Source organism: Mauremys mutica, chromosome 7, assembly GCF_020497125.1.
Source record: "Mauremys mutica isolate MM-2020 ecotype Southern chromosome 7, ASM2049712v1, whole genome shotgun sequence".
In the NCBI taxonomy this organism is placed as follows: domain Eukaryota; kingdom Metazoa; phylum Chordata; order Testudines; family Geoemydidae; genus Mauremys; species Mauremys mutica.
In genome coordinates this window covers 37,991,871-38,018,867 of record NC_059078.1, presented here as the reverse complement: position 1 = coordinate 38,018,867, position 26,997 = coordinate 37,991,871, and the positions used below count along the sequence as shown (strand labels likewise).

The following is a 26,997-nucleotide window of genomic DNA, read 5'->3' as shown; positions in this document are numbered from 1 at the left end:
ACAATCCACCCACTTGAGCTAAGGTGTTGTAGGCTGTTCAAGCAATGAAAAATAACAAATCTCCTGGTCCCGATGCCATTCCAGCTGAAGTTTTAAAACATAGAGGAAATCTCATTGACAGGCTTTTTGAAGTTTTCTTACATATCTGACTTCAAGAAACCAGGCCACAACAACTGAAAGATGCCAACATCATCACTATCCATAAGCATAAAGGATCAAAGAGCAACTGTAGTAACTACCATGGTGTCTCTTCGCTCTCTGTGGCTGGAAAGATTCTTGCATGGATCTTCCTAAACCAATCCCTGATGGAAATCATTAACAGAGAATCTGTCTATAGACAGAAATCAAAATCTGTAATGCTCACATCATTGCTGACAGGTGTGAATCATGGACCTGTTATCAACAGCACATTAAAAAGTTTGACAGTTTCAATTTGTGACACCTATGACAATTGCTGGGCATCAAATGGCAGGACTGGGTTTCCAACAGAAGTACTGGTGAAAACTGGTTTGTTCAGCATCAAGGCTCATTTGATCTGTGCCCTCGACTGGGCATGTAATTCATATGCCTGAGACTCGTTTATCGAAAAAAGTCTTATATTTCTAATTATGTTCCAGCAATTGTAAGCATGGAGGGCAGATGAAACACTTCAAAGACACCCTAAAACAAAATCTGCACAAAAAGAACATTTCTGACTCAACCTTTGAGCAACTGGCAATTGATCATACCGCATGGTGCCACGCCATAAGGGCGGCTGTCCACGACTTTGAGAAGAATTGCATTGAGCAGCAGGAAGCACATTGCCAGGCAGCTCAATCAGTGCAGATAGGTAAATGGCTCTGTGGCCAATGTGGTAAACGTTGTTCTTCCTGAATTGGTCCATGGAGTCGTGCACAGACCCATTAGTACAAACTGTGATTGTCAATGTTGTCCTGGAAATCAAAGTGATTAGCATCATCATTAAGGTTGTTGCCTGCTGGTATCTGTACCACCACCACCAGTTTGAGCAGGTCAGTTCCTGTGCTCCCTCTATATGTATTTGTCATGTTTGCTCTTCCAAAACTAGATTCTGGAAGAGACTAGCAGTAACCAATTTTAAAAAGTGTGGTCACTCATCTTTCTACTGCCACTCACCAAAAAGAAAAACAGTGTATTTTTCTTCAAAATGAAGGATTCAGCATACAATTTTTTTGTTCAAGGTATAGCCAGTCATGGTGTTATTGACGTCAATGAGTTTGTCAAGGACTCCATTGGGAGCAGGATTTGTCCATGTAAGAGTGCATTAATGAATGTATCCTGTAAGTAGAGCTGGACAAATAGTAGGAAAAACTTTTTTGTGAACATTTTTCCCAGGTTTGAATCACTTTTTGATTTTGTACATTCCTACCTTTTGTTTGCTTTCCTTTGAACATTCATACAGGTAGTTTTTTGTAGAAATAACCAATGGGGGCTGATTTTTCTGCAAATACCACAGTTCATATGTGATCAAGGGTTTTTGCTATTCCTGCTGTAAGTGCCTGCCTGTTTGTAAGTTGTGTGTCTTCCAATAAGAAAGTAGAAATAATGCCCTGACACTTAGGTGACCAAACATACACCTCAGGCAGAAAATAATCAAAGATGCATAATGAATACTTTTCAAATGAAAACTTTTCATAGGTTGAAATATGTTTACATACAGTATTCATCAAACAGTTATAAATAACCAATACATTTATCAAAATCAGCCTGTTGGCAAATAATTCATGAATAGAAAAAAAGAGCTGCAGGCCAACCAGATCCTACTCCCAATTCAAGGGAAATTTATCATTCATGCCCTGGTACATTAGTCATCAGTATTGAATGTCAAAATAACCAAGTAATTCCATGTACCTTTATTTGTTTGATTTCATATCGGATCATTTTGTGAGTGTCAAGAGGGTCATCACTGGCAGGAACCACCTTTTCACTGGATATTTTTGCACGAATCACTGCAAGGGAGGAAAAAGGTTTTATTTGCAAAGAAGCATATGCCTGACTTTTCCATCAGTACTATATGTTACATTTTTTCCATATATTAAAATAATTGTAACAGAATGCCATGTTTTTCTCTTGGACATTAGACGTAATGTTCAGTAGCATTTAAAGCTTGTTAGTACAAGATTGTTCAAGACTAAATTAACACCTGAAAAAATAAAAAAGGTACAGGGCAAAACCTGCCATGTAAATACTACATCATTTTCAACAAACCAAAATATATCACATTGTTCTGAAATTTTCTGGTATAGATTTCAGGCCAGATTTTCAAAAGGTTCGGTACCCAGCAGCTCCCAATGAGCCACTTCTTTTTGGTGCCTAAGTAGGAATTGGTAGCTGCTCAAATCTTTTGTTAATCTCTGTTGAGACAAACATTAGCTTAAATGAGAATTGGTTGTCTAAATCCACTAGTGAGCTTTGAAATATCTGCAGGCCTGATTCAACTCCCGTTGACTTCAAAGGGTTTTGCATTGGGCCCCTGAAATACAGAGTAGCAATGAAATGGACCACAGTAAGCATTCAGCAAGACCACGGCAGGCAAGATAGAAATATGAATATCTTGTAGAAAATTAGAAAGAGAGAAGACAATAAGATCAGGCTTCCAAGTTGCATCTCTTGTGATGGCAAATAGCTGCACCTCAATAGCTATTTCTCAAATGCCATGTGTAACTTTTGTTAAACAGTGTAAATGAGTTACTTCTAGTATTGTCTTTAGTGATATCTTCCCTGTTTTAGCTGCTTTGTGCAGAGGGGAAATTATTTATTTCAATCTTTATCATCAAGAAAGAAACATTTAGCTAATGTGTACTATAAATAATCAGTATGTGAATGAGCCTAATGAGGAGAGAACTTCTCAAAGTGTGGTATCTGGCTCCACAGAAGTGTTCATGCTGCACTCTCCTCTGTGTTGCTACAGCAGGTACCAGGGGCGGCTCCAGGCACCAGCACACCAAGCGCGTGCCTGGGGCAGTAAGCACGGGGGGCGCTCTGCTGGTCGCCGCGAGGGCGACAGGCAGGTTGCCTTCGGCGGCATGCCTGCGGAAGGTCCGCTGGTCCCGCGGCTTCGGCGGACCTCCCGCAGGCGTGCCACCGAATCCGCGGGACCAGGGACCTCCCGCAGGCAAGCCGCCGAAGGCAGCCTGCCTGCTGTGCTTGGGGCGGCAAAATACCTAGAGCCACCCCTGGCAGGTACTATCCTCCTTTTGAGCTTGCAGTAGGGGGATTTTGCCTACAGTTTCTATCATGTTCCACTCTTGCTCATTTGTCTTTTCCTCACGGAATGTCTCATTTTCCTACTTGTTAGCGGGAACAGTATACTCCCATGCAGAAAATTCCTATGTTATCTCAAACCTCTTAAAATGCTCCAGGCAGGCTTTGGGATGCCATTCTCATCAACCAGATATATTACATAGAAACTGAAATATCTCTCTGATTGTTGGTTAAAAGTGTGTCTTTTTCCCAATCTAACCAGATTTCCTAAAAATATTAGGTAAAAGAGTGGAATATTAGGCATAGAGTATTAAAGTATGTCTGCACTACAGCAGCACAGCTGCATCACTGTAACTACACTGCTGTAGTGTAGACACTTGCTTCAGCACTGAAAGATTGGTTCCATCACTGTAGTAAATCCACCCCCTCAAGAGGTGGTAGCTAGGTCTACATCCCAGGTTGGCTTAACTATGCCTCTTACCCCTGAGTGATGTAGGTAGTTTGACCTAAATTTTAGGTGTAGACCAGGCCTGGTACTGTGTTAAGAATAATATATTGGGGCCAAAATATTACACTTTGTCCTTTTGCCCCCAAAATAAGTATTATGGGTATTAATTTTTCCCCAATCCTGGCTGGCCACAAAGTCCCACATGTCCTTTGCAGGTTATTCTTGTGAAGAGGAAGAGTAATTAGTGTGCTGAGGCAGTGCCTGGATCCTAACAGTCAGGAGATATGGGCGTTCCAAAGCACAGATCACAGCTCTAAGCCCCATCTATATGACCTCTCCCATAGGTGGAGCAGTCAGTGATGGATTCGAGGAGTTGTGTCTCTGCATGTGTAGTGGGAACCAGAGTCACGGAGGAGCTGTTCTGCTACACACTTCCTGTCCTAGTTGTGCCATTTTGGGCATTCATGTTAGAAGCAAGAATTTGTCCTTAAGTACTTACTAACTGTGGAAATAGCTTTCAGACACCTTTCATGGTTCTGTTTGTTCATTTGTTTTATTTTTAGCATTGAAAGAGGCAAAATAATCCCAAGTATATATACAAAATAATGGGATCTAACTTAGCTGTTACCATTTAAGAAAGAGATCTTGGAGTCATTGTGGATAGTTCTCTGAAAATATCTGTTGAATGTGCAGTGGCAGTCAAAAAAGCTAACAATATTAGGAACCATTAGGAAAGGGATAGATAAGACAGAAAATATCATAATGTCACTATAGCAGGGATGGCCAACCTGTGGCTCCAGAGCCACATGCAGCTCTTCAGAAGTTAATATGTGGCTCCTTGTATAGCAGGGGTTCTCAAAGTGGGGGTTGGGCCCCCTCAGGGAGTCGCAAGGTTATTACATGGGGGGCTGCAAGCTGTCAGCCTCCACCCAAACCCAGCTTTGCCTCCAGCATTTATAATGGTATTAAATATATAAAAGTGTTTTTAATGTATAAGAGGGACACAGAGGCTTGCCCGTGTGAAAGGGGTCACCAGTACAAAAGTCTGAGAACCCCTGTTGTATAGGCACCAACAATCAGGCACCAACCCGGAGTAGAGGGCGGGCCCAAGGTTCCCCCCCAAACCTCCCAACTCCTGATCAGACACAGGAGGAGTTGACCCAGACTGTGGGTTCCACCAGACGGGAAGATCACGGAGGTGAGCAAATCCGCCAATAAGCGCAGGACCCACCAAGGTAGAGGGGGAACTTTGTCACAGGAAGTATTATTTACTGCTTCACATACCACGAGAACTAGGGGTCACTCAATGATATTAATAAGTAGCAGGTTTAAAATAAACAAAAGGAAGCACTTCTTCACACAACCCACTGTCAACCTGTGAAACTCACTGCCAGGGGATGTTGTGAAGGCCAAAAGTATAATTGAGTTAAAAAAAGAATTAGATAAGTTCATGGAGGATAGGTCCATAAATGGCTATAAGCCAGTATGGTCAGCAACACAACGCCATGCTCCAGGTATCCCTAAACCTCCAGCTTCCAGAAGCTGAGACCCTATGACATTGCTCTTGAAATTGCTCTGGTCTGTTCATTCCCTCTAAAGCATCTGGCACTGGCCATTGTCAGAGACAGGATACAGGCTAGCTGGACTGTTAGTCTGACCCAGTATGGCCATTCTTATGTCCTTTTTTTTTTTTTTTGAATAAGCAAGCATTGTTGACATGACACTTAAAAATATTTTCAAGTTAGAGTAGGGGAAGGTCTCTCAGAAATTAGATCTGAGAAAAATGAAATTAGTTTGTGTAACACTTTTAAAGTAGAAAGGCTTTTCATCATAACTAGTTAAACAAGACTCATGCCTTCCTCTAGAAAGTAAAGGGTGAAAACATACTACGTATACGGTGGCTTAAGCCCATTTCTTAAGGAAGGAAAGACATGAAAGCCTATAATAAGAACCAGGTTGTTTTCTTTAAGGCAATATAGAGGTCAGCCTCCGCTAATAACAGGCTATTTTCATTTCCTGCTTATTTGCAGAGAAAAATAGATGCATTAATCAACATAATACAGATGGCTGCAGCATCTGAGCATGAATCCTTGCATGGTACCATGCTCCTAAATCCTAGAAGGGAGCATAGTAGGCTTAGAAAATAAGCTGGATGGAAAGGAAGGGGTTCTTCACGTGTGAGTAGCAAATTCCATGATTCAGCTTCTTCTAAATTGTACACCAGAAATAATCTACAAATGAGTTATGCACCCACTTATTAACACATATTTTAAGTGCTTTAATATACTTCCACATAAAAGGTACTGTAGATGGTGTGCATTAATTCTTACTGTATTATGGAAAAGGTCTAAATCAGAATCAGGTTTAGGCGTCCTCGCTAACACTGCTTATTAAAAGAAAAGATATCACATAAAAGAGTTCACTGGATATAAAGGAGGACACTAGGGGGCTGCAATTGAGAATAGCTCCATAATTCTGAAATAACACACAGTATTTGTATGTAATAAAAACTTCTGCTAAAGATACATTCTCCTTTGCATTTCCTGTGGAAATAGAAGCTTTTAAAAATTATTTATTAAGCTCTACTTGTTACTCTCAGTGAGGAACACACACACACACACACACACACACACACACACAAAAATCTATAATTGTCTCAAAAGGGGCCACTGGATTTATATGTGGCAGGAAGTGTAACTTTTTTCTATCATTTACCCATTACTCTGGGTGTTAAAAGTTAAGGGAAAAACTGAGTCCATGTTTAGTGGTGTGTTGTTTTTTTTAGTTTTTAGAGAAAGAATCTTGCCTTGTAACTTATGATGCTGAAGGGAGTCTAACTTGAGGTTTTAAGGGAAATAAATGATACATGTTAAAGAAAGTTTGGGACTTGAGTAGTTTTTCTTTACTTTTCTGTACTACTGCTCTCTTCAAGTCTGATTCAAACACACACACAAAAAATGTGTCTGGCCCTTCCAGTTCTTCCTGTTTTTCTTTCCTTTAAATTAATTTTTTCAATGAGTGTCGTCTAGCTGTCTGGTAAAACCTCTTATTCATGCAGTTACTTCTGTTTTTAACCACAAGCACTTCCTGGTTTAGCATTCTTTGGCTTATGCAATTCTACTTCTCCACTCATGGTGCAGAAGGAGATTATAACATGTGATTCCCCCATGTCTGTAGTTCTTTTTAAAAAGTGGTTTCAACTGCAGCAATACTGACTTGGCCTCTCTCCTCCATATACCTTGAAAGAGTCACTATTTGGAGTTGCTACTGTGTTGTTTTATCACAATAGTGCCACTTTCCCTGCCATATAGTGATTGGTTCCTTATGAAGAATCTAGGTATGTGAATGTGTTTGAAGTTAGTAGACATGGGCTATACACAATCTACCTAAAGCTCCTTCTCCCTTTTGCATTGAGTACGTTATTTTATATATAAATTCTTTCCTCCTTACCACTGTAGAAATAGTACTTAGCGCTTTTCATGGTAAGTGCTATACAAACAGCAGGCTTCATAACAGCTCTATAAGATAAAATATTCTTACCCACACTTTATAGATGGGGAAACTGAGATGAAAAGTGGCTAAAATGCTCCAGCCCCATACATGGAGTCAGCTGAGGCATCAAAATTGGAACTCACAAGTTCCTGGGTCCCAGAGTTGTGCCTGGTTCACTAGGATCTTATTCAGAGCTAGTGCTGATGTGTGGTATTAAATAGCTGGGCTGCCCAGAGGGGGGGGGGGCGGCAAGTGGGGCAATTTGCCCCAGACCCCGGGCCCTGCAAGGGCCCCCACGAGAATCCCCAGCCCCACCACAGAGCCCGCACCCCCAGCCGGAGCCATCACCCCCTCCCGCAACCTAACCCCCAATTTCATGAGTATTCATAGCACGCCATACAATTTCCATACCCAGATGTGGCCCTCGGGCCAAAACGTTTGCCCACCCCTGCTATAGTGGGTCAGATCAATGATCCATCTAGCCCAGTATCCTGCTATCTCACAGTGGCCAATGCCAGGTGCTTTCCTCCCTTAGTCAACTCTTTTCAAAGCTGAAAAGTTCCACTCTTTTTAATCTCTCCTTACATGGAAGCTGTTCCACACCCTTAATCATTTTTGTTGCCCTTCTCTGTACTTTTTCCTATTCTAATGTATCTTGTTTGACATAAGGTGATAAGAACTGCACACAGTATTCAAGTTGTGGGTGTATATAGTGGTGGATTACTGTAGTGGTATTATGATATTTTCTGTCTTATTACATATCCATTTCCTAATGGTTCCTAATATTCTGTTAGCTTTTTTAACTGCCGCTGCACATTGAGTGGATGTTTTCAGAGAACTATCCATAATGACTCAAAGATCTTTCTTGAGTGGTAGGATTTAAATAAGCTGTTACCATTTTTATGAATAGTTGAGATTACGTTTTTCAGTGTGCATTACTTTGCATTTATCAACATTGAATTTCATCTGCCATTTTTATGCCCAGTCGTCCATTGGCATTGACTGACAGTGCCTGCATTAATCCCTTGGTTGCTGGGCCAGCAAGTGGTACATACATGACAGAACTATATTAGTCCTTCAAAAGAGGAAACTGAGTTGGACTTTGTGCAGATGAACTTGGTTATTGCTGAGAAATTGCAGGAAGGGATAAAAATGGTCCTCTGTTGTTCATCCTAGTTAATTGGTAATTTCAATAAGTGACGTGTTTGAACTTAGTGGAGTTTCTTTTCCAAAACTGGCTCATTTACAATGACAGTGTAATCAAGAACACATACATCCAGACTGGTCTGAATAAATATATAGTAAGTAAAGTACTTTCTCCATATATGAGAGAAAGTACATTTCAAAGCTACGTTATTTTCAGTATATGATAGTAAAATGTTCTAGAGCTTCTGACACAAAATTTTACTCAACACCATTACAATGGGTTTTGCATTTGGCCATATTGTCTTTTCTTTAGCTTTCAGCAAAAATTGTAGATGGACAGAGGATAAAGCTGTTGTGGTCAGTATGTCTATATATTTCCAGTTGGTGTTGCTTTTAGATGTTGATCCCCCAAATACATCTTGCAGTGACAACAGTTTCTAATTAATATTTTGTGCCTGTCACGCTTCCATTTAAACCTCTTCCTACTCTCTGTTAGTCAGATAGCAATTAATTTCTGGCAAGTGCCCATCTGGGTAGGCAGGTTTGGGGAAAAAAATGGATACAACTTTGTACAGTCTTGATATTTATAGACCAGAGGTGAACAAAATAACTGCCTTGTACAAGGTAAACTTCAAGGGTATTAAGTGCTCTTAGCTCTCTCTTTCGCTCTCTCCTGTTTTCAGTGTGCTCTCCCATAATGTATAGTTATCTATTAACCGAAAAGGCAGTTAACTAAAGGGGTGATCCAGTAATATAACACTTACAAACTTATGAGCTAGTCTGCTAAATCAGGTGATTAAAAAAAGGATTGCCAACAGCTCCATGAGCCAGTGTAGTGAGGGATCTAGCATTTGAATTACAAATGTTCAGCTTATTTAAATGCTGTAACTGGCTAAAAACATTCCATCCACATTGTACAAATATAACCACAGACTTTTGTAGTGCAGTGACATACAGCAATGTGGAGCACTAAGTTTAACATTGCTTTATTAAGGATTTATATTGGTTTATTCTGTACTTTGCCAGTGCTGACATAAAATAACTAATAAAGAGGAAGCTTTTCAAAGGCACAAAAGGCAGGTAGGTACCTAACTCCCATTTGTGCCTTGGAAAATCTCTCCCAAGATCTCTTAGGGCCCAGTTGCTTGCAGGAAAGTTACCATATATGCCAACATCACATTATATTACTCTACAGGAGAAATTAAAGTGAAATACAAGCTGGTTTTAGTTCAGAATTCCCCTAACTCATGTTGAATGGTTTCCAGGACACAGAAGAATATTCCATTGTCTCTTCTTCCCAGTTTGTAGAAAGGCATTTTGAAGAGCAGTAGAAGTATCTGTCCTGTGATAATAGAAAGATCCATTGATCTAAGCATTGGTTAATTGAAACTGTAATAATACGGGCTTTCCTCCTTGAGGTGGTACAGACTGTCTGTTCCAATTTCTGCTTAGCTATTTGTATTAATTTCTTTGAACTACAGAGTCAAGCGTCTTTACAGTGATGAATGGAATCCCATTCAAAACATCGTCTGTGCTAATTATGTAAATTGTATAGTTAATTCTTTCACTGATTAAAATACTGTATCATCCAAGAATCGTAGATAAATATATCAGAGTTTAGAGAGACAGAGCTCAGAGCACAAAGCCTGATTTTAATGAGTTCCAGTGCTTCAGAAACAATAACAGAGTTGCTGAACAGGACAGTAAGATCTTCTAAGTGGAGGTTTCTGAACCATTTTTTGTGCACATAGGGAGCAAGTCCTGCCTATAAGCCCTTCTAGAGGCACAGAGGACCATAGATGAGGCAGAACCACCGCAATTCTGCTGTCTGGGGAAGAAGCGGTGTTGCTGGAGTCTGTCCTGGGAATCAGTATCCCCTGTGTAGCATGGAGCATAGCTTTTCACAGGTTCCTTATGTGTCTTAGCATGATGAAATACAGTCTCCATATTATGGAAACACATTCTGTTTATCTTCTGTCTTAGTTTACAAATAATTGAAACTGCTCCAGAAAATGGTAAGTGCCTAATCTCCGAACTAGAGACTTAGTTTTCCATTCCTTCTGCTGAATGCACTTTCAGCTAGGGATGGGTGAACCAGCTAGGATAAAATGAGTGGTTTGTTCAGAAATGTCCAGATTATAAGATTCTTTTTTAGAAAACACTTCCTTTGAATTTTTGGGCTCTGTCTGGGACCAGAACTAGAAATACCAACATATCAGGAAAAAGTCTCTTGTCATGAAAAATTTCAACACTTGATTTGAAGGCTCCAGAAGGGTCGTTCTTGTAAGTTTTAGCCAACTAACCAGACTTTGGGATGCTTAACTAACGGAACTCGAAATCTGAATATTTTGAGCTTCACTCATCACTACTTTTAATCAGCCTTTGCCCAATAGCCTTGAAAAAACTTATTCCACTAAACCATTTTTCTCCAATATGATGCTAGTTGTTACTACTATTTTTACTGCAAGAGTGTTTGAGCACCAACCAAGATTGGGGTCCCTTTGTACAAGGTGCAGTACATACACATAGTAAGAGGCAATCCTGCCACAAAGAACTTGCAGTCTAAGAAGATCAAAGATCTAGAAAGGAAAAGTGGGATGCAAATTACAAAGTGATTAGGGTGATGGATCCATCCATAGTTCTGTTTTTATTTTTTTGCCTTACAACAGGTAGCATAGAGAGAGTTGTATATGTATATTAATATGTATATTGTATACACTTTATATACGCATTAAGGGCTAGATTTTTCAAAAAAAGCACAGTGCACATATTGAGAGACTATCTAGTCATTCCATTTAGGTTCCTAAATAAGAACTGAATACTACTGAAAATTTGGCCCTACATATTTCTTTCTCTCCTCATAGCTGTCACCTCAACCAAGCCATTGTTAGTTGGCCAGTTTATTGTAGATGTCATGGAAGAAGTGGTTCTTGGGGAGGGTTTTGAAGGAGGACAGGTAAGTGTCTTATGGACAGGTTAAAGAGAGCATGCTAGGGTAAGAGACAGCATGGAAGGAAGCAGCTGAATACATTTGTAGGAGAAGCACACATGGCTGTCATCACTGTAAGAGTGGAAGGGGTGCTATGGTAAGAGACAAAGCCTATGAAAGGCCTTGAATTCTAATGAATTTATAGATTATTATTCAGCACTGCAGAAATAAATTAAAATGAAATGTAGTGCCATGTGAACAAGGATGTAGTTAAGAGTCTGTCAGCACTGCCATTATAAATCCCTCACCTCTTGTATTGATCTACCCTTACCTTCATGAAAAATGTGTTTCACTGTGTCCAGATGAGAAACATGACATTTGAATTTGGAGCCAGAAGTGACATTTTTCCTGTAATTCTTAGATTAGTTTGGCAATTCTGATATGAAGAGAATTAAAATACAAGATAAAATTATATACTACCGTATTTGAAAATAAATGGCTATAATGTTAAAATGCTAGATATTCAGCTCTAATAATAGACACTAAAACTAAGTCTATGCTAGTGGTAATGTAACAAATTGGATTGTATCATGATTCCATACCTGTACACACTTTGTTTTCATTTTCAATTCAGTGGGAACAATGTAATTTTCACACAATCCAAAAGACAATCTTTTTTCACTTATTTAATACTATTCAGTACTTTGGAAAGGAATAAATTATGTCTTTTCTGACCACACAATCAAGACCCTTAATCAACATTTATACATCAGTGCCATCTTACTTGCACTGCCGCAGAATAAATTTTTCAAATCTTAATGGCCTCTAGTATTCTCAGAAACTGATCATCCATCTTTATTTGTTTTAGGTCCTTAGTTTTTGTCTCAGTCTACTGAAGCTTATCTCAGAAATTTAACTGCCTTTCATGGAAGCCACAGTAGCTTAGAAGGTATCAAACTTCTGCATATATTTCTGTATACCCTTCAGAATAAATCTTGGAAGACTGTAATCACAATACTGATCATTGAAAAGTCAAAGGGAGGCATCCTTCATGAATGGCTGCCAACAGCAGGGGCCCTGTTCATGTGACTTTGATATTCCAGAAACTTGGAATTACTTCAGCCTTTAGAAAAAGTCCCTTTGTAGGTTACCAAAAATCCGTATTCCGAAGAAATGTAAAAAATGAAAAGGAAGGAAGAAAAATGAGAGAGAAGCTTGCTCTGATGGAACCTCCCTGTCTTAAACTTCCCTTGAGATACCACTTCTGCAACTTTTAAGGAATAGTTTTGGTCTTCTAAACTCTGGAATTTTTATTCATTTTCTTTTTTCTTCTTCAACTTGTTGCTTTATAGTTAAACTGATATATAGTTCTCATGAGAATTATGTCTCCCCTACTGAAATTGATTAATTTTAAGGATATTTTATATTTATGCTATATTTTCTGAATGGAAGTATACTTGGGAGCAGAGCACAATGTTAAATTGCTTAGAATGATTGAGTGAAATCATGTAGCTCATCTGAAGGCAAGCAATCACTTGGCATATAAAAATATGTTGGCTTAGAGAAGTTTAAACAATCTCATCTGAATTAATTACAGTTTAATTGTAATTAAGTTGAAGAACGACAGAGATTTTCTCATTTTGAATAAATATTCTAATTTCCTCTCGTTTCATGAAGATCAACAACAAATTAATCTTCTGATCCTGAAATTGCATAAGTGGCTTAACATTAGAGACAAAGCAGCTTGTTAAGTATCTGTAAAATAAGCACAGATTGATGCTGCAAAGATCGTATTAATTTGGCCTGTAATCTGTATTCTGACTAGTTTTAGCTCTGTGTTGGTAGGTATAATCTATGGGAAGACGAGTGCCATTGCCAGGAACTGGAAGTACATGCACAAACACATGAACCATACATTCATTGAAATTGCATTCAGCAGAAGGAATGAAAATCCAAATCTCTAGTTTGGAGTTTAAGCAGTTCCAGGTTCTGGGGCAATTTCAAGTATATCTCAAACTGTAAACTAGAATGTGTCTCCAGAATATGCAGACTGTAGTTAATGAGGGTGGCTATATAAAAACTGCTCCTCTGTTGGTGTATGATGGCATAAGAGAACAGTTTGCTGTTTTTCTTCCTTTATCAAAAGATCAGAGTATGCAGATTTTCCCTCTTCTCTTAAGAATGTATTTTTCATCTCAAGAGGAGGTAATACAATTCTTTTTACCTTTCCTTAGGAATGATGTATGTTTTCAAGGGGTTACTTTTCCTAATTAGTTGTGTACACAGGAATAAAAGTTCCTGGGAAAGATCATCAGCTGGTATAAATTATCCTAGCTCCATTGACAATGGAACTATGACAGTTTACGTCACCTGAAAATCTGTCCCCCTGTTGTTATGGGCATAACATCCTGTGAGTTAACCGTATATAATTCACCTATAAAAGAGAGATTTTCTTTTCTTTTGCATTCTTTTTTTTCAATGTCACAATGAATGCTTCTGTGATACATTAATAGATTAATGACAATCCTGTTGATTTATTTGAAGTCTGTTGAATTACCTTTAATAGATATATTGGAAGGAATTACTAATAGACCCCCACTACACAGCATACTAAGGACAGTACTGCTAATGCCACTGGTTGCATTAAAGCCAGAACAATACTAAGCCAAGAATTAATGTATGTAATGTAGTTGTAGCCATGTCAGTACCAGAATATTAGAGAGACAGAAATTGGTCCAATAAAAGATACGACCTCACCCACCTTGTTCCCCCCCCCCCAAGAATTAATGTAAAAGCAAGCCAAAGGAAAGTGGGATTCTCTTTAGTCTTCACTCCTAGTATTAAAATAACTAAGGGAGGAAATTTTTAACATCCTGGTACTGTCTACTTCCTTATTAGTAGCTAGTATAGCCAGATCTTTTCCTCATGTGATATTAGTAACTCCCATTACTAGTATCCAGTGATGGGAGAACAGAGCCCCTCAGGATTCTAGTAATGAAGTTTTTGACAGTGTCCCAGTTCTACTCTCAGGGGGAATCAGTGCAAAGGATCAAATGTATAAGAAGGAAGAGAAGAGATCGAGCCAAGACAAGAAAAGAACTTTGTATTTTGTCCTTTTTTATGTCCCAGAGACTGCTTCATATTGAATTCTTAACTTTCAAAGTACTTTGTTCAGCATAAGCAAGTACAGGTCAGAGTTCCTCCCAGTCAATGCCAATTTAAATCAAACATTTATCTCTAACTGGCCAAGAATTCAAATGCAGACAACTAGAATGCAAAATAACTAAAGCTGACAAGCAGAACTGGCTTCATCTACTATATTCACACAGGGCTTGGCTACACTTACAAGTTGCAGCGCTGGTGGAGGCTTTCCAGCGCTGCAATTACACCCCGTCCACACTTGCAGGGCACAACCAGCGCTGCAACTCCCTGGCTTCAGCGCTGGCTGAAAACCCATCCCGGCAGGGGTATAAGGAGTGCAGCGCTGGTGATCCAGCGCTGCTCAGCAGGTGTGGACACTCACCAGCGCTTTAAGTGTCCTCCAGGGAATAAGGAGTTATCCCAGAATTCCTGTTCAGCCACTCTGCTCATCAGTTTGCACTCTACTGCTCTTGCCTCAGGTGACCCGCCCTTTAAATGCCCCGGGAATTTTAAAAATCTCCTTCCTGTTTGCTGCAGCCAGGTGTGTGTGGAGTGCAATCAGTTAATCTTTCCAGGCGACCATGCCTCCACGCGGCAAACGAGCCCCAGCATGGAGCAATGGCGAGCTGATGGACCTCATCAGTGTTTGGGGGGAGGAATCTGTGCAGGCACAGCTGCGCTCCAGCCGTAGGAATTACGATATCTTTGAGCAGGTATCAAGGTCCTTGCTGGATAGGGGCCATGATCGGGACGCGCTGCAATGCAGGGTGAAAATTAAAGAGCTGCGGAGTGCCTATTACAAAGCCCGCGAGGGCAATCGCCGATCCGGAGCTGCCCCCACAACCTGCCGTTTTTACAGGGAGATGGACGCGATACTTGGGGGTGACCCCACTGCCAATCCCAGGACAACGATGGACACTTCTGAGCTGGCTGGGGGACAGGAGGAGGCGGAGGCGGCGGGGGGGGGGAGGAAACCGCGAGTGAAGCTCCTGGGATGGGGGAAGACACCCCAGAGTCCCTTGAGGCATGCAGCCAGGAGCTCTTCTCAAGCCAGGAGGAAAGTACCCAATCGCAGCAGCCAGCAGTTGCAGAAGGACAAGCAGAGGAGCGGGTTACCGGTAAGCGGCTTTTATTTTCTGGGTGGAAATGTTTCTGGAGAGGAAGGGGGGTTATGGCTGCATGCATGCCAGACTAGAATAGCCCGTTGATGTGGTCTATCACGTCGCGGTAATCTGCTTCAGTTATCTCAGCAAAAGTTTCAGCCAGAGCGTGAGCAATATGCCTGCGCAGGTTTATAGGCAGAGCCACTGTGTTTCTTGTCCCAGTCACGCTGACGCGTCCGCGCCACTGTGCCGCGAGTGGTGGGGGGACCATTTCTGAACACAGGCAAGCCGCATAGGGTCCCGGGCGGAATCCACATTGCTGTAAAAGAGCCTCCCGCTGTTCCCTAGTGACTCGCAGCAGGGAGACATCTTCCAGGATTAACTCCTGTGAAAAATGTTGGGAGACTCTTTAGTGAAGAGATAGGGAGATAGTGAAGATCACCCCTGCAGCTGCATCTTCACTCAACCCCTCTATCACTCCAGATTACCCGAAGCAACCAGCTCCCCTCTATCAATCAAGCCCCACTTCTCCCTCTATAAGCACCCCTCACTCACCATTTCGTGGCTTCTGTCGTGTTATGCGTGTGGTAAAAGAATGCTAAAGTGAGAACTCCCTCAGTGTAACAATTCATGTCTGGAGATAGTGGATACAATGCTGCCCCTGTTAAATGTTGTCATTTCTGGGTTTCTACAGTGACCTTGACTACTGGACTGAGCAGATGTTCCACTGCACAGAGGCTTCAAAATTTGAGAAAAAATCCCCGAAAGAGCAAAGAGGACATGCTGAAAACTGTTCTTCATCACTCTGCTACAGAGAGAAAGGAATTGAAGGAGTGGAGAGAGAAGGAAAGCATGATCCGCCAGAGACATTGGCGTAGAAACGCTGTGGCAAAGAGGAAAAGCACAAACCAACTGCTAGACATCCTGTCGCGCCAAGCGGACTCTCTCCAGGCTATCGTAGCCATGCAGGCAGAGCAGTCCCGTGCTGCCCCACAGCCCCCCCGTCCCAAAGCTTTTTGCCTTGTGCCCCAATGTCAGCTCAAACCGCCTTTCCCCAGCATTCAGGTTCTTACCACCACCAGCTGCCTCCAACACCTGTACGTTCACCAACCAGCCCTGATACCTACCACCACCCTTACCCTCTGCACTCAACACCCATCACCATGCAGTATATGCACCCTGAAGTGCAGGATTCGTTAAACAGCACTCCAGACAGGACATATGCAAACTTGTGACTGTACAGTTCACCAACCCACACCCCTGCCCTCTTGTTTTCATGAAATGTGTGTCTGTCTGTCTGTCAAGGAAGTTTTTTTCTTTTCAATAAAACAATTCTTGGCTTTGAAAACAGTCTTTATTATAGCAGATAGTTAAAGATACCTTAGCCCAGTAAAGAAAGAGGCACTGCAAATCATATTATTATTAGGGATAATAGAATAACAGTGTAAACAGTGCAATTCACTCCCATGCAAGGCAGCAAACATTACTGTTGGCTTTCAGCCTCAAATTCTTCCCTCAAGGCATCCCTAATCCTTGTAGCCCTGTGCTGGGCCTCTCTATTAGCCCTGCTCTCTGGCTGTGCATATTCAGCCTCCAGGACTTGAACCTCGGTGGTCCATGCCTGACTGAATGTTTCACCCTTCCCTTCACAAATATTATGGAGGGTACAGCAAGCGCATATAACCGCGGGGATGCTGCTTTCCCCCAAGTCTAGCTTCCCATAGAGACATCTCCAGCGAGCTTTTAAACGGCCAAAAGCACACTCCACAGTCATTCTGCACCGGCTCAGCCTGTAGTTGAACCGGTCCTTGCTCCTGTCAAGCTTCCCTGTATAGGGTTTCATGAGCCAAGGCAGTAACGGGTACGCGGGGTCTCCAAGGATCACAATGGGCATTTCGACGTCCCCTACTGTGATCTTCCTGTCTGGGAAAAAAGACCCTGCCTGCATCTTCCTGAACAGGCCACTGTTCCGAAAGATGCGTGCATCATGCACCTTTCCAGGCCAGCCTGTGTAAATGTCAATGAAACGCCCGTGGTGATCCACAAGCGCCTGGAGAACCATAGAGAAATACCCCTTACGATTAACGTACTCTGATGCCAGGTGGGGGGGGGGGCCAGAATAGGAATATGCGTCCCATCTATCGCCCCTCCACAGTTAGGGAAACCCATTTGTGCAAAGCCATCCACAATGTCCTGCACGCTCCCCAGAGTCACGGTCTTTCTTAGCAGGATGCGATTAATTGCCTTGCAAACTTGCATCAAAACGATTCCAACGGTCGACTTTCCCACTCCAAACTGGTTCCCGACCGACCGGTAGCTGTCTGGAGTTGCCAGCTTCCAGATTGCAATAGCCACCCGCTTTTCCAGCGTCAGGGCAGCTCTCAATCTTGTGTCCTTGCGCCGCAGAGTGGGGGCGAGCTCAGCACACAGTCCCATGAAAGTGGCTTTTCTCATACGAAAGTTCTGCAGCCACTGCTCGTCATCCCAGACTTCCATGACGATGTGATCCCACCAGTCAGTGCTTGTTTCCCGAGCCCAAAAGCGGCGTTCAACGGTGCTGAGCATTTCCGTGAATGCCACAAGCACTTTGGTGTCACACGCGGCAGGAGAATCGATATCGATATCATCGTCAGACTCCTCACTGTCACTTTGGAGCTGAAGGAATAGCTCGACTGCCAAACGTGTTGTTCTGGCGACACTCATCAGCACAGTCCTCAGCAGCTCGGGCTCCATTTGCCACAGAAATCGCGATTCACACAGAGAGTAAACACTCACAATGGCGCCAAACGTTGCCGGAAAGAGTGAATGCTGGGATGTGAAGCGATGCACCACGGGGCGTTGGCACACAGGAAGCGGAATGACCCGCACACTTCCTTCCCCTTCCCACAATACTCAGCGCCAAAACGGGACGAGGTGCTCTGTGGGATAGCTGCCCACAATGCACCTCTCAATACAGCGCTGGAAAGTGCTGCAAGTGTGGCCACACTGCAGCGCTGGTAGCTGTCAGTGTGGCCACACTCCAGCGCTGGCCCTACACAGCTGCATGACCAGCGCTGTAACTCCCAGCGCTGCAACTTGTAAGTGTAGCCAAGCCCACACACAAGCTATGTTAAAGTAATGCCAGGAGTCTGACATAAATGCCTTGAAATCCAGACTGAGGGCTCAAACTCCATCTTTACTTCACTGTTTGCACCCAGATACCATAAGGTGGGGTCCAGCAGTGAGTGATTCTACACTGTGATCCCAATCCTGCAAATTCTTACTCTTCTGAATAGCACTCCTCCCTCTTCTAAGTAATTCTGTGGAAGCCATTAGGACAGCTCAGGAAGTTTGGACATTAGAGCTCCATATTTACTGTGTTATGAAAGGACAAAAGTTCACACACTAAACTGCATTGCTTTTGCTAATTGAAACCAGATCTTTGATACTATTTTACCTCTTTTTAGGGTTTGTGAATAGGTTCCCTTAATGTAAGTCAGAAAAGGAGGATCGCTCTATTGGAGTACCCATAAATTGCCACACAAGAGGTCAATGGCTTGCTTCAAGCAACTGTAATAACCTCTGTAGAAGATGTGCTTAGATCAGGGGTCGGCAACCTTTCAGAATGGTGTGCCGAGTCTTCATTTATTCACTCTAATCTAAGGTTTTGCGTGCCAGTAATACATTTTAATGTTTTTAGAAGGTCTCTTTCTATAAGTCTATAATATCTAACTAAACTATTGTTGTATGTAAAGTAAATAAGGTTTTTAAAATGTTTAAGAAGCTTCATTTAAAATTAAATTAAAATGCAGAGCCCCCAGGACTGGTGGCCAGGACCTGGGCAGTGTGAGTGCCACTGAAAATCAGCTCGCGTGCTGCCTTCGGCACGCATGCCATTGGTTGCCTACCCCTGGCTTAGATCATTTTAGTCACTTTAGTACTGTATGAGTACAAAAGCTTAATAAAAATGTGTAAAATATTAGTAGTAAAAATCTTATTCCAAACTCTTAGAAGCAGTTTCAGTGCATGCAGACTAGCCACTTTTCAAAGTTAACTTTTCACTTTGCCTAATATGTTTGTTTTAAGCTTTGCTTTTTACCACCAAAGAAGTCCTAAGAAACCAATAAATTACTTTTTCACACATTCATATAATTACTAAATAGCCACACTAAAGTGTATAAAGAGTAAAAATTATCTGGAATTTTGAAATGAAGAAGAAAAGAAAAGCAACAGCGTTCAGAAGCACAGAGCAGCACAGCAGCATCGTAACCTTGGTTCAGGCCCAAAGACATCTGTAATTCTGCCAACACAGAAGACACTAGAATTATCCAAGGATCCAAATGCAAGCATTAGAAGGAAATCTTTCAAAGCATGGTGTCTCATCCAAAGAGGCAGAAAAGGGGAGATATACCAGGCAGGGGCGGCTCTAGAAATTAGGCTGCCCCAAGCAGCGTGGTGCGCTGCGCCGCCCTTCCCCGGTCCCGCGGCGGGTCCCCTCTTCCCGCGGCTCTGGTTGAGCTCCCGCAGGCATGCCTGCGGGAGCTCAACCGGAGCCGCGGGACCATGGCACCCGCCGCAGTCATGCCTGCGGCAGGTCCGCTCGTCCCGGGCTCCGGTGGACCTCCCGCAGGCATGCCTGCGGCAGGTCCACCGGAGCCAAATGCCGCCCCCCCAGGAAAGGGCCGCCCCACGCGCCTGCTTGGCGCGCTGGGGTCTAGAGCCGGCCCTGATACCAGGACTTGTTTAGGGAGATTAAATTGGAAACATTTTCTCTGTTTAAATAAAACAAAACAGAGTTTTAAAATACTTAACCTCTGCTTTTCCAGATACTAAAATATTGTTCTGCATAGGTGGTGGCTTAGATAAGATTTCATTTTTGATTAGACTGAAGATTTTGTTTTGTTTTTGCATCATTTAATTTTTATATGTTCCACTTTCCTTGTGGTAACTATCCAATTAATTCACATTTAATTATTTGAAAGAGCTGCCCTAAGTCAACCGAAGGCAGGAAAGTTAAACAGAAAATGTAAAGGCCTCTAATTCATGCACATTTGTGTGTGCAGGATGAGAAGTTGTTCACCTACCAGCAGATAGAATCTCTGTGTATGCATGCAAATATTGTATGTAATTGTGGACATTTATCATGTTGCAGACATTTTCACACACTAATCCTGCAAGTGCATGCTATTCAAGGAAGAGACCATTTCTTTACTTCTTTTTAATGGAACAAAGTCATGAAGCCTAAAATCTTGGAGCCAGTACTTGGAGTGTACCCAGGCTTACCTTGGTTCAATATTTTACCCTCATCCTGAAATGCATCTCATGTCTCCCAAAGCAAGAACTGTAACACTGTTTAAATTCCAATTTCTCTGTTCATGCCAAGGGACTTGCATCCTCCAAACCCAGGGAAATGGGATTATTTGTGATTGCAAATTCCCATTTACACAGTTCTCCATCCTCCTTCTCTGCTTGCTTGCCTGCCTGAAGAAAGGATTCTTAAAATTCTAGTCCTACATCACATATGTCCCTTAAGATGGTCCAGACAGTACCTTGCATTTTCAAAAAATGGCTCATTTGGGGGTTGCCTCAATTATCAGCCCAACTTGAGACACCTAGGAGTTAATTTTCATTTGTACTGAGTATCTCCATTTCCTATTCACTTCACTTGATGTTATGGGCACACAGGAAAATTAGGCTCTAGGTGTCCCAACATGGGATCTTAAAATTAATTATGACTTTTGAGAATTTCAACATGAATTTTGTGAGTCTACTGTAATTTTGCAAGAGAATATCACTTTCTGGTTACTTCAATGTTCTTTAGCTGCTAGGAAAAGAAAAATGCTATAAACAGATCAGTGTATCCACAGCAATGTGCAGTTCATCTTCTAACATTTCAACACGACTGGTAACTACTCTTTTCTTTCACATCGTTCCATATTTTCAAAAAATTTAAAATAGTGATAATGACCTCTAAGTGGGCATCTCCTGTCAGTTAGTGACCAGCTGAGTTAAACACCCCTCAGCTTTATGATGGACCTTCAAATCTTCCAGCTAGTCATTAACAGCAAGGAAATACCCTCCCAATTAGTAATTATTGCTCAAAGTCTGATGGTCATCACCACCATAAAGTCTGAAAAACAGTTACTCAGCATTCTGCTTTGGAAAACTACAGAAAGGAATTTAAATCTCTTTGAATGCTAACTACATGCAATATTTTAGTATTCTAAAATTTCTAGGGCTATCATCCATTTTAACTCATGAGTTTGTTTAAACTATATTTATATCCATCATATTATTTCTATTTATCTTTCATAGATATTAATATGTAGACATTGCAGTTCAAATAAAATAAGGTGCCGCATCTTTAATTCAGTGGAGTTGCTCTCAATTTCTACTGATATAATAGATCACAATTTAGGTATAGTCTGTAATGGATTCATGGCTACAGGCATTTGTAGGAAAAGGTGGAGACTGTGTCTGCATCATGCACTGAGTGCGTATACCGAACTTTTGTCAAAATATTTCATAACTTCATGGTCACAGTAGATCCAAGATTATTTCCGTATTCCCAGGTAGTGCCCCAAAGTGTTTTCTGCAGCCAGTGAGGACACTACAACCATTTTTCTCTATTGTGGACCTCTCAATAATCATGCAGATCTTTCTTAATTCCAAGCTTCAATACAGCAATTGACTCTACATTGGGCTCATCTTGAAGTATGTGCAGAAGTTCTAGATCATCCTTTGTGATTCTTTTGGGAATGAAAACATAGAATTTGTACTCAAGTCTCTGAACATACATCCTGTTCTCTTCGGGTTACACAGCAAGATACTACTGAATGATCATTAAACACCTGCATGTGATGTGGTTTGTAGAGAGCACACTTATCAACTTATATATCATTAAATCAATTAAGATCAGCAGAGAAGCCGTTTCATCCCAAAATGAAGTATGAAGACTTCCGCTGGGATTTTCAAAACTGCTCAGTGTTGGCCTAATTCTGTTCCTGTTGAAGCCAAATGGAATTAAATGGGAGCAGAATTAGGCTACTGCTGAGACTTCAGAAATCTCACTCGTTGTGTTCAGCAGGATGGCTTTCTGAATTGAGGGTCTTCATCATTAGAATTCACACTGCTTGGGAGCCTAATAGAGCCAGAATCAAGCAACATTCAGTGCAAGAGGTATTTTATTATTTAGGATGTAATTGTTTATTTTCTTCTTGTTTTGTGTTTGAATATTCTTTAAAGTTAGTGGCTACCCAGTGACAAAAGCTTATAGCAATCAGCAAAATAACTAGCCAAGCTGAATCACATATACAGAACACCACAAATAGAACCCAGTGACCTCATAACCTTTGAGTCCATAAACACAGGTCTCTATTAGTTGGGTGAAGGGAGAATTTCACATTAGCTGTAGTAACAGTAGACTTTCTTATCCTTTGGAAGGCAGCCTCTTGAGGATAATATAGGCACATATAGTTGCTTGATACTGCATCCCCAGAGGGTGGGACTAGAGCAGTTAGCATTATATTATATTGTATTTACAGGTGTAATCCTTAGAAGTGAAAATGTATCATCTGGATTCAGGGAATTCCAAATGGAATTTAAAAAGAGAGGGACTCTTCAAAACACTAGCAGGGCTCAAACCAAGTGACAATTCTACTGTGAGACTAAACTCTAAACCTAAGATGGACTCCAAATACAACATTACCAAGAAAATGTGGACAGATGGATGAGAAAGGAATAAAATAAAAAGGGGAGAATGTACACCTCAAACATTAGAAGGAGCCCAGAAGAGCTTTTATTTGGGTCTAGCAAATAAGAACCAATATGTAAGGAATTTGGGGTCACAAACTAATGGACACCATAATCACCAATTTGAATCACAAACTTGTGGCATTAGAGAGAGAACCCTAGGACCTTTAACTCCCACAGGCAGGCCTGTACCCCTTGAGGTCAGGGAAGGATTTGTAGTAGAAGTCTCTGTAGACTGTAGCTGCACAAGAAACAAAATAGCGAATGTATTTGAACAGTTTTGGCATTCCGACCAGTAGAAGGCACCACAACGATGCCAGCTATTATAAATTTACACTGGTGAGTCAGTAGTACAAAGACCTTTCTGTTACAGTTTATAATTAGACTAGAGCAACAGCGCCATTCTTTTTTTTATTCAAGAATCTTTTGACCAGTAATAAGTATCATATTCCAAAGAGTCACCTTATTATAGAAACACATTGATATGTTCTAGTTCAGTATAGCTAATGCCAAAGATAATTTGCATCACCCTCAGCATGGCTGTTGTAATTGCATTATATAACACTTTCACTTTTTTTTTTACTATGCACACATGTAGTTAGAAAATGTTTTAAATAATTTTGTAAACTAATGTTTGACTGGAATCTTAATTTGAGTCTAAAGCACTTCTCTCTGGAGCTTACCAAGATGTAGTCTTGCCTGTACAACTTATGGATTTTGTGAGTACTTGTGTTTTTAGAGTGGGAAGGGGAAACTACCAGTATTATAGGGAGAGTTTATCAAGTCTGACCCCAGGTTAAATTATTTTTTGTAGATAATAGAATAAATGAAATTTCTGTGGATCAGGGCTTTACATGTATATTTTTATAAACTTTCAAGTGGAAATGGGGAAAGATTTTGATTTTTAAAAAAGCAGATGTGTACAGTACTCTTACTTTAACTTAAATAAATATTATAGAAAAATAACTTCCTAATGTTGTTCAAGGTCAGTTTTATTTTTCTGCAATGTTTTTACAGCTGCTATTGATGTTAAAGAAATATTTCTCTCTGCTTCACAAGCCACAAATACCACATCATTTGATCAGTGATGAACATCTGTCCAATTTCAGCTGAAGAATAACATTGCCTTGATACTCTTTACTCTATTCAACAGCATAAATCCTTTTATTATAGATTTCCATTCATAACGACACATCCCTTTCTTTGGAATCCAGGAGGGATGGTGGTTATGGAGAAACACCACCTTTTATGGGACAAACAAGATAAGAATTTAAGTTGGGGTCTAGTTGGTTCAAGAATTTGCTGGTACCGCATATATCTTATATTTTATATAAGTTTAGTCCTTAATTTTTTAAGCTTGCATTCTGCTTTCCACACCATTTATGTGTAGAATGTTTAGATAAATCATGATTTATAGTTCCATAATGCTGCAATACATGCTTTGTTTACAAATATAACTGATTTCCTGAATTTTTCCTATCACCCTTCATTTAAAACATACCTAATAATAAAAGTCTCTGCTCTGGAGTTAATTTTAAATCTGTAAACCAGCTAGGTTTTTCTCATAATTGATTTTACTACTTGATGCAACTAGCTCTGATACTGACTAAAACCAAATATTTTACAGTTGGCACCGTCTTTTCCAAGTAAAATAAGTGCAACCCTAACTCAGTGCTTGAACATAGAACATAAGAACAGCCATACTGGGTCAGAGTAATGGTCCATCTAGACTAGTATCCTGTCTTCCGACAGTGGCCAATGTCAGGTGCTTCAGAGAGAATGAACAGATCAGGTAATCATCAAGTGATCTATTCTCTGTCACCCATTCCCAGGTTCTGGCAAACAGAGGCTAGGGACACTTCAGAGCATGGTTTTGCATCCCTGCCCATCCTGGCTAATAGCCATTGATGGACCTATCCTCCATGAATTTATCTAGTTCTTTTTTGAACCCTGTTATAGTCTTGGCCTTCACAATATCCTCTGGCAAAGAATTCCACAGATTGACTGTGCATTGTATGAATGTCTGTTTCTAGTAGATGGGAAGTTATTTCTTGTTGTTTCTCTGCATACTGCATGCTAGTGTTGGTGCTATGAAATGTTTACAACTTTGCTTTTCTGAGCTGAAAAGTAAGTTAAAAATTTGGCCACCAAAACTAAAGTTGGAGGAATTTTTAGGCAGTACCATTCTCAAAATGTTTGTTTGTATCTAAGAACCTGAAACTGCTGTGGCTTCATCCTGCAGATTTTATTCACAGTCCTTATTCACAAGAATAACTTCAATTACTTCACTCCTTATTCACACAAATAGTTCCACTGACCTTTTGAGTGAGTGGCACTACCTGTGAAAGGAAAGAGGAGGTGGCAGGATTAGGCCCCATATTTGTGGGCATAAAGAATGAGGAGTTGTGAGAGCAGTAGCCACTCTGAACATAGGGATTGAGAGCTAATCAAAGTGGAGAGGTTTGTATAATAACCATGAACCAGATATAGACCTCCCTAGATCTACATGTGCAGGAAACCTACCATCTTGCACATGGAACACGCATTTAGGCACCTGCCCACCCTATCCACTCCCACCCACGGGTAAGTGCAAAGAGAAGGAGTTTAGACCAGATGCTCCATGAAGAGAAGTGCATATCTAGTGGTAAGGTTGGATGTGGATACTTATTGCTATCCACACAAAACTTATCTTGAAAAGAAATACAGCCCAGTCTATATTATCTTTGTTGCAGAGGCCCGCCCCCCTCAATTCCCTCTTCCCGTGATTTAACTGATCCCAAGGAGGTAAGGGGAATCCTGGCAGACTGACTCAATTCAAGTCCTGCATTCCTCCCCTTCCCTCCTACAAATTAGGGTAAATTCACCACATTTGGGGCAGGGCCTCCAGGCTTTACCATGGGGAAACAAATCCTACATAGCCCCAACAAGATGCTATAGGGGAATCTCCATGAGATCATCCTCAAAAAGGGAGACTCCACTTCTGTGGCTTTCAGCACAATAATTTTGCAAATTTCTTTGCTCTGATTCTCTCAGAATAACATTCAGCTAATCAGACTACAAAGATTTGCATACTTTACAGTTACTGAGGCAATTGTTATGCAAATTGGACCATCTCACGCTTGCAGTTGTGAGGAGGAACTGGATAAATGAGTGTAAAATGTGGGTGTGTCAGTAAAGGCACAGCATCTCAGCGCTTGGTTTGGCTGAGCCAATTCACTGCAATATAATTTATGTTCTTAGCATTTTGAGAGATATAGGCTTTGGGGGTACTGTTGCCTAAGAAAATAATGTTTACTACTATGACTGTTTAATTGCAATATATGAGACATTTGCACCATTGATGAGGTTTCGAATTAATACAATTTTATGAGATTAAAAAGAATTGTAGAAAAGGTGTTTAATAATGCCCCCTTTTCTGATAGGAGCTTTATTCAGGGAGTAGCTTCGGCAGTAGTTTCCAAAACACCAAACACTGGGTGAGAGCATGATGGTTGCTTTGGCCGAATGCTGTACTTGGATTTTGTAAAAGTTACTTGGAAATAAGTAGGGCACTTGCATAATTGACTTTTTTTAGTTTGAAAATATTATTCACGTGTATAAAAGCATGCTTTAAGGAAAGAATAACAAGGGATCCATGAAGTCAGTATAGATGTTTTGTATATATGCACATAAGAAAATACATCCCTTGTGTATATGATTTTGGTAATACATTGAATGGCGAGAATAAGATTCACTAATATTGTGCATCATGATGGTTCTGGAATTACTTCATAGTTAAGGTTGGG

The 26,997-nt window shown here is 41.0% G+C and overlaps 2 protein-coding genes across 5 annotated transcripts in view; one reads left to right on the top strand and one right to left on the bottom strand.

Annotated features, from left to right (window-relative positions):
• The window catches only part of SYN2 (synapsin II), a 440,231-nt gene that overhangs the window by 299,933 nt on the left and 113,301 nt on the right, over positions 1-26,997 (top strand). The gene's annotated exons all lie outside the window — the stretch shown is intronic.
• Positions 1-26,997, bottom strand: part of TIMP4 (TIMP metallopeptidase inhibitor 4) — a 96,353-nt gene that overhangs the window by 20,999 nt on the left and 48,357 nt on the right. For all 3 annotated transcript variants that reach the window (XM_045023287.1, XM_045023288.1, XM_045023289.1), the window contains one exon: positions 1,870-1,967. In XM_045023287.1, coding sequence (XP_044879222.1) covers positions 1,870-1,967 — 98 coding nt within the window. The remainder of the gene's footprint in view (positions 1-1,869; positions 1,968-26,997) is intronic.